General features: G+C 36.3%; 2 protein-coding genes and 1 non-coding gene across 8 annotated transcripts; 2 read left to right on the top strand and 1 right to left on the bottom strand.

Moving 5' to 3' along the window:
- Positions 1-654: 654 nt before the first annotated feature.
- Positions 655-3,566, bottom strand: LOC113298586. Of its 6 annotated transcripts, none has more exons than XM_026547356.1 (4): positions 3,148-3,563; positions 2,755-2,813; positions 1,858-1,967; positions 655-861 (listed from the first exon to the last, which is right to left on the bottom strand). In XM_026547356.1, exons 1-4 carry the CDS (start codon positions 3,172-3,174, stop codon positions 740-742), a joined length of 318 nt encoding a protein of 105 aa, XP_026403141.1. In that variant the 5' UTR covers positions 3,175-3,563; the 3' UTR covers positions 655-739. The 6 variants fall into 6 exon arrangements, 4 of the variants coding, with proteins under 4 accessions (XP_026403141.1, XP_026403142.1, XP_026403143.1 ...); XM_026547357.1 differs by having other exon boundaries at positions 1,858-1,946; positions 3,148-3,557; XM_026547358.1 differs by lacking the exon at positions 655-861 and adding an exon at positions 1,087-1,450 and having other exon boundaries at positions 3,148-3,551.
- Positions 3,567-4,240: 674 nt separating this feature from the next.
- Positions 4,241-4,702, top strand: LOC113295312. Its single transcript, XM_026543660.1, has one exon. The coding sequence runs from the start codon at positions 4,241-4,243 to the stop codon at positions 4,700-4,702; it is 462 nt and encodes a 153-aa protein (XP_026399445.1).
- Positions 4,703-7,117: 2,415 nt separating this feature from the next.
- Positions 7,118-7,190, top strand: TRNAF-GAA. The gene has a single exon. It is a non-coding gene; the product is annotated as a tRNA-Phe (tRNA).
- The last annotated feature ends 630 nt before the right edge of the window (positions 7,191-7,820 follow it).

Genomic DNA, 7,820 nt, shown 5'->3' with positions numbered 1-7,820 from the left:
TAAGCATAAATAGAGCGATGACGAGCTTTTATGCTTAGAGTTCTCCCCGTTATTTTATTCTGCGTTTATTCATGTATTTCAAGTATCGCACAAACCATCACTGCGAATATTGATCGTGAACACGAAGCTATGATCGTTACTTTTGTGTTCACAATTCTACTCAAAAAATGCCATTGCTTTCAAATTTTATATTGTTAAATAATCCGTGAGTTACAACACCAAAGGTGTCACTATCCATGCATAAAAAATCCAACAAAACAAATTGTTCACAAAAACCCCATTTAACATAAACTGTCTATAATACCCTTCTAGTTTAAATCATCCCAACAAAACAAAAATCATCCCCACTTTTAATTTTTATTATATTATCAACAAAAACAACAACAACCCACCACCATCAATTAGCAACACCACCGACCACCATCCGCCGTCGGCGGACCACCATGCCGCGACCACCACCGCGTCGCCGCCAACCACCGCCGCCGACCACCACCGTCGTCGCCATCACTGTTACCGACCACCACAGTCGACCACCGCCACCACCACCGTTGTCGCAACCACCGCCACCACCACCAACCAGCACCCAACACCACTGACCACCACCGCCGACCACCACTGCTACCACTGCCGTTGCCACCACCGCCACCACCAAACAGCACACATAACAACGCCACCACCCACCACCACCAAATATTCATAAAACCACCACCACCTCCGCCTCTAACAAATCCAACCACCACTAGCCGCCAACAATGCCAACCAACACCGATGTCAACAAAACAACCACCGCCATTACCACCCTAGTGGCACCATAACCACCAATACCATCACCTTCGTAACTAAAAATTGATGAAACTAAAACTGGTTTCATCAAAAAAAAAATGTTTGGTTTCATCAGAAAAACAATCCATCTCTATATCACTAAAAGAATTTGATGAAACCAAAACTGGTTTCATCAAAAACAATCCATCTCTATATTACTAAAAATAATAATTGATGAAACTAAAATTGGTTTCATCAAAAAACTATTTTTTGTTTCATCTATGTTTAGTTTCGTCAATACAAACTCAAAAAATATTGATCAAATGCAGATGAAATCAATACTTGTTTCAATAGAATATTATTTATCACCAACAACGTTGGTTTCACCGAAAAATTTCAAAAGAAAAATAAGGCAAGATTAGATGAAACCAAAATCGGTTTCACCAAATTTAGATGAAACCGAAATTGGTTTCATCATAAATGTACTCTTGAGTGTTTTATAATCAATGAAAGTTGGTCGAACTAGGGCTGTACTCTCCAATCCCTAGAAGATCTTGCATACTTGCAACTATCTTTATGCACCACCCCCATCGCCGCCACAACCACTAGAACCATAACCACCACTACCATTACCTCGCCACCGCCATTATCGGCCACCACCATCTCCACTGCGCCACCGCCGTTACCGCTTCCATAAACACCAACCAGACGCCACCAAAACAGAAAATAACTATATTACTAGGGGTTTCGTTGATAAAAACTTCAAAATAAAATGAAACCAAAACTGATTTCATAGAAAATGAAAAAAATCAGATGAAACCAAAATTGGTTTCAACAAAAAAATGTTACTAACAAAATTTAGTTTCGTCAATACAATCTTTCTTGGTGTAGCAAATGCAGTTTATGTTACTTAAAAGTAATTTAATTGTCCAAAAAAAACTGATATGATTCACTAAGTAACAAGAAATACTTGGCAAATGTATGATTGTTATAAGAACTCATATATTGAGATTACAAAACATATTGTATGGTAATAATTTATCTATAAGAACTCACGCTCCTATTTAACAGAAAAAGAAGAAGTCAATAACTCACTTTTTGCAAATTCTGATTGCAGACGACTAGCTTCTGGTGAAAGAATTTTTTCCATGCTGAAATCCAAAGATTTCCAAAATTCATAGAACCTAGCACAGAAATACCAGCACCTGCAAATCAATACTATTACAATACCAAAGAACTGTGCAAAGGTACAACCAAAAATGAATGTGCAAAATGCAAGAAAGGCATTTTAACAACTCTCTCATTATCTCTCTTAAGGATGTTTTGTAGTTTCAATACATAAATATGGAATCACAACACCAGTCGCCAACTTAAACAGGAACATAAATGACAATGTAAATTTCATCGCTCATCGCTCTATGCATGTTAGCAATTCATATGTTGGTCTATGTAAAACAGGAACAGAAATTGCAACACCACTACCGCCACCAAACCCGCACTAGCACTACCACCAATAGAACCACAAACCAGCAAATTTCTTTTACCGAAAAAAAATGAAAAAGAAAAAACTAGACCAAGATTGATTCCCATTTTCCTTGCAAACACTCTTTACGCATGATCATCAAATGTAATGCCACATGTTTCGAGTTAACAAAGTATGCATTAGCTTCAAGTAGTTACAAACAACATCATACAGCTTCCTCGGTTATAAATTCAGAATTAATAATATACACAGATATAACCCAAAGTAGAAGAACCACTAATATGTATCAATTTTATAAGGACCTACCAAAACATTAGTTACCTCACCAATTGAAACACAATTTTACATATGTTACCAAATCAATGGTAGAAGTATGACAAAGAAGGGTCGTCACTCTATAACACTGGATTTTCTTTTCATTTTCATGAATAAGAACCCTAATTTCAAATCAAACCAACTTGAAAACAACAATTTCATACATTATTCAAAGATAAAGAATCATTACTTACCAGAATTTTTTCAATTGAGATTTCCCAAATTCATAGATACCAATACAAAATACCAGCACCTGCAAATCAAGACTATTACAACATCGGATTTTCAGTTGAGATACAGATTTAAGAGATTAAACAAAAATCAATCAAAAACCCTAGAAAATCTTCTGCTAAATTTTTCGTCGCCACCACAAAAAAATTTTTTTTAGAAAAAACCAGACCACCGCAATTGCCTCTTGTTAATAATCCACCGCAACTTTCCCATTTGGTTTTATAGATCCGAGTTATTTCCACGAAAATGACTCATCACTCGTCTTCAAAAACTATCTCTGATAAAACTTAACAATGACTTAAATGTAATGGATTTGGTTAATTAAGATTGTAATAACTTGAATCATTAGGGCTTACTCTTGAATTTAAGAGATTTGTCAGCATATTAATCGAGAAGGTGATGTTGCTGGTGGTGAAGGTGGAGGAGGAGGTGATGGGGGAGATGGTGTTGCTGTCAGATCTGAACGTCGTAACCGGTTGGTGGCAGCAGATGTGTTGTTGTTGGTGGTGGATATGAAGGAGGAGGAAGAGGCGTAATATCTCCGTCCCTTGTACCCGCGTGGATTATATGTACGCCCCATACCAGGCGTACATTTCTTCAAACGCCCCACAACAAGCTAATGTATATGTACGTCTCTTTGGGACGAACTTTATAACTTCGTTCCCAAACGAAGGCTATATTTCCGCTCGATTAAATATATTCCAGTACCGTAGCGTGACACCACGCACTAAATCTAAAATTTGATCTTTTTTTGGTCTTTGATTTCTGGTTTTGATCGTACCACTGCAGTTGCTCTTAGAACTTATTATGATTGTTAAATGAGTCAAATTCAAACATGTGTATGGCATATGTATCCACACTAGCGTTAATAATGCATATGGCTGCAAAACATCAAGAAAACATCGATCAGAAACTCATCGATTTCATCACAGCATGCGCAAGTTAATTACAACTTCTTTAATAATGCCTATGGCCACAAAACTTGGCTCAAATGGTTTTGTTATTGGAGGTACACGTAATTCATTACATCAATTCCCTAAACTAGATTACTCCACTCATGACTTTGGGAACAGTATATGTTGCTGCCTAACTAAGCAAGACCCCACGCCGTTCTCCTCATGGACCTCATCAATCATCTTCCCCACACAACACCACCCTAACCCTGACATCTCATGCAATATCCATGATCGTTATCTGCCAGAGCCACTGCATTCCCCATGAGTTTACTAACAAGTAGGCATAATTTTGTTCCCCTCATATTCTTTAGTAGTAATTTTTAAGATTAAGCAACCAAAAACCCACACCCACTCCTAAAATTCCAACAAATCCCTTATAAATAATGCTCATCCAAATTTTCCTACTCCATCACACCCACTCTTTTAAAATCTCACTACTACTTAAATTCCCGTTCACGGAAACAATATCACAATTCAGTTTACAATTTAATTAATGGGGACATTTTTACTCTGTTTCCTCTGTTCTCTATCTTCTTTATACATAACTCAAGCGCAAGCTCAAGCTAGAGCTCCCCATGGACTTATTTTCGAGAACCCAGTGGCGTTTTCTCCATCTGCTTACGACTTTTTCCATCCAAATACACATACACCGAAAGCCGTTAAACCTTGTGATGAATTTAATTGCGCACCAGTGTCAGGATCATCAGCATTTTCTACTTCGTCGGCTGTAGTAAGAGCAACACCAGCACATGAAAGCAAGGAATCAACAGCAGTACAGGGTAGTAGTGGTAGTGGTAATAGTAAGAGACTAGTATTAGGAGCTGGAGGCATTTCTGGAATTGTTTTTGCTTTTGTTTTCGCAGTCCTGTCAGGAATAGGTGTTTATTACATAATAGTTACTCGACGAACTAACATTAATCGTTCAAATTCTGTGCAGCCTGATTCTGCTTGTTAAGGGCTTTGCTAAAATAGTAAAATACTTAAATTGCTTGTTTAATAGTAGCATTTCACTTTTCCGTTTCATTCTGATGGTATTTGTTAAAATTGTGTTATGAGATGTACCTACTATAGTCTAGCTATATCAATGATTAATTAGCAAACTAGTCTTTCCTTATTTGCCTTTTTCTCTTTCTTTGTTACAATTTGACCGAAAGTCGAAACCCAAGATTTTACATCAAAATATCAAGTTATTAACCTGAATTTTACAACTGACGTGGCATAAAATTCAGGAGTGATGACACACTGACCGACATTTTATCTCGATAATCATCCCGAGAGGGGATCCGACGGAGAAAAACAAGGCTCTCAACATTGGGATAAGGAAAGTTTAACGTGGGTCCCAACATTGTATGACTCGCGGGATTAAAATTCGGGAGCAAGTATCGGTCAATATATCATTTTCCAAAATTTAGCATCTACGTACATTAAACAGTGATGTGGTAAAACTTTTAGTGGATAAAAGCTTCATAGACTGATCCTGCACCAAAAATAGTAAGGTTTGAGCAAAAAAACAAAAGACCGTAACTAAAAATATTTTTCCTCCGATTAGCATATTTGGATATCATGAATAGAAATCAATCTCAAAAATTAGAAGCAACAATAATTTGTTTTATAAATTTACTTTTACAAGTCATTCTAGATTGGACTTTTATATTCTTTTACTTTCAAAAATAAAAAAGTAACTTTTGAAGTGTTGTCGGAATCCGCAGGTTCAACCTTACATCCCCATGCCAGGGAACCAACATGTTATCTTTAAAAATAACTATACAAGAAACAATATCAATGCTCGCATCTACTTCTCATAATCTGCCCTTAATTCTAGTCATTATATAGTGTTACCAATTACCATTACAGGTACTGGGCTACTAGCATCTAACTACTACATGTCATAAACGATGTTTTTCTCGATATAATCAACTAATCAAGACATCCACTTTTGAAAGCACTAGTAACTACTACTCTACCACGCGCAAGTGCCTTCCTTTCCCTCTAATGATGATGAAGTTACTTGCATCTCTTTCAGGGAATCCGAACTTCCACGCGAAGTAAAGATGTTTTGGGTGTTGCTCAAAAGTGACTAACTTTTGGGCCAGAAGTTACTTAGTAGCATTTTTTGACATCCGAGGTCCATAATTTAGTAAGCTATTAATTGTGAGGGGTGCTGGTTAGAGGTGTAAAATGCACCTTGCTGTGCTGGCACACACACGAATAAAAACATGTCTAATGTATGTGCAGCGTGTTGTGTTATCTTAGGAATTTAGTAAAAAAAATAAAGCACCGGATGGCATACGGCACAACACATAAAAAACCTTGTTGTGTCATGTTTGACACACATATTTTATGTTTTTCCAGATAAATATATATTAAATATTTGCACGGTAAGAAATCTAAAGCAGTTCCAAGATAGTTATAAGGCTATCTAATCGAGACACTAAGGATTTTATTGAATTGAGTTTTGGTATGGAAACCTACTAAGTGATAACTTTCAAATTCAGAAAAATCCTGGAACTAAAAAAGGGCAATCCTGAACCAAATCATGTTTTCAGAAGAAAAAAAATTAAGGGATTCTGAAACGAAAATAAAAAAAGGATAAGTGCAGAGACTCAATGGAAGTTATTCTATTGAATGGAGTTGACTACGTTGGTAGAGGACTCCTTATATTCGATTTGAATTTAAACTCCTTAAAGAATGAAGGATAAACATATGTTATGTACGTATACGTACTGAAATATCAAAGATTCTATTAATGTCGCCCTAAAAAAAATTACATAAAAAAAGAATAATTTTTGTGAATCTATTCCAGGTTGAAGGAAGAATGGAATAATCAGTAATCAAACCATTCACTCCATAGTCTGATATATCTTTTGACGAACTGATTAATCGGACGAGAATAAAGATAGAGTCTTGTTCTACATGTCAATATCAACACAGACAACAATGAAATTCATAGTAAGAGGAAAATCCGTCGACTTTATAAATAGTGAGGGTTCAAGTCCCTCTATCCCCACAAAAAGGCTTGGTTTACTCCCCAAGTGTTTACTTATAATTCTAGTCTTTTTTCTTTTCGGCATCGCCCGAAAATTAGCTATATTTATCATTCACTATATTATTTCACAAAAGGATCGGAGCAGAAAAGCCGCACTCGTATCACAAGTCTTGTGGTATATATGTACAAAGGAAACTCTATGATCAAGGAATCACTGTTTGAATCATTCACAATTCACATCATTATTTTCAACTTTAAAAGTTTTCTTTTTTGAAGTTTACTGAAATTCCAGGGCCTGGGTAAGATTTTGTAATGCTTTTTTACTCTCTTGAATTGACATATACCCAATCCCTCTAGTAGGACGGGGATGGTGCCTCAAGAAGGGTTGGGGTAGCTCAGTTGGTAGAGCAGAGGACTGAAAATCCTCGTGTCACCAGTTCAAATTTGGTTCCTGACATTGAATATCTATTATTAACCTGTGGTTAATAATGGATACTCATACAAATTCGATATGAATCAGCATAATACATGTTATCGTCCGAATGCATAGAGAGGGAAAATCCTACCCTTTTTCTTAAAGTCTTATAAAAAAAGGAAAAAAAATAAGGGAAAAGAAAAAATACAGGTTGAGTAAGAAATTAGGCTAAAGATAAGAAGCGGGTCTTTATCATATGGATCTCATGGTTCTTTTTTTATTATATGGCATGGCGGGTTCCTCCTAACATTCTAAATATTAATAGCGAAAAAAAGAATTACAATATGAATTTAGTTGCTTCTAAAAACCCAAGACTATATATAGTCTCGAGGGGTGTGGAATGATCCGACTAGACAATGTGAAATTAAGATCCAGAACAAGTGGAATCCAATCCTCTTTTATTTCTTCGTTTTTTTCTTCATATTCCATTTTGTTATCCCCCTACGTGACTTTAGGGAGCTTATCTAAGTAATGTGCGCGATACAAAGTTTATGGTACATAACTCATATTATTCATCTTACTAGCCCGTCTCGCCCGAAATAAATAGAATTTCTTCCAAAATTGGGAATTTCAATGAGGACCAATTTTTCTGCGCATCCATATCCATATATA

This window comes from Papaver somniferum, chromosome 7, assembly GCF_003573695.1.
Source record: "Papaver somniferum cultivar HN1 chromosome 7, ASM357369v1, whole genome shotgun sequence".
NCBI lineage: Eukaryota > Viridiplantae > Streptophyta > Magnoliopsida > Ranunculales > Papaveraceae > Papaver > Papaver somniferum.
Note: the sequence above shows the minus strand (reverse complement) of the source record. Positions and strands in the feature narration are given on the sequence as shown.

Bases quoted from the DNA above. Each gene is read 5' to 3' on its own strand.
- LOC113298586 (XM_026547356.1), bottom strand. From the start codon at position 3,174: ATGCTGACAAATCTCTTAAATTCAAGA. The intron at 1,968-2,754 runs GTAAGTAATGAT...ATTGATTTGCAG, and splicing joins TCTCAATTGAAAAAATTCTG to GTGCTGGTATTTCTGTGCTA. The intron at 862-1,857 runs GTGAGTTATTGA...TGATGAAACCAG, and splicing joins GCAATCAGAATTTGCAAAAA to TTTTAGTTTCATCAATTTTT.
- LOC113295312 (XM_026543660.1), top strand. From the start codon at position 4,241: ATGGGGACATTTTTACTCTGTTTCCTCTGTTCTCTATCTTCTTTATAC.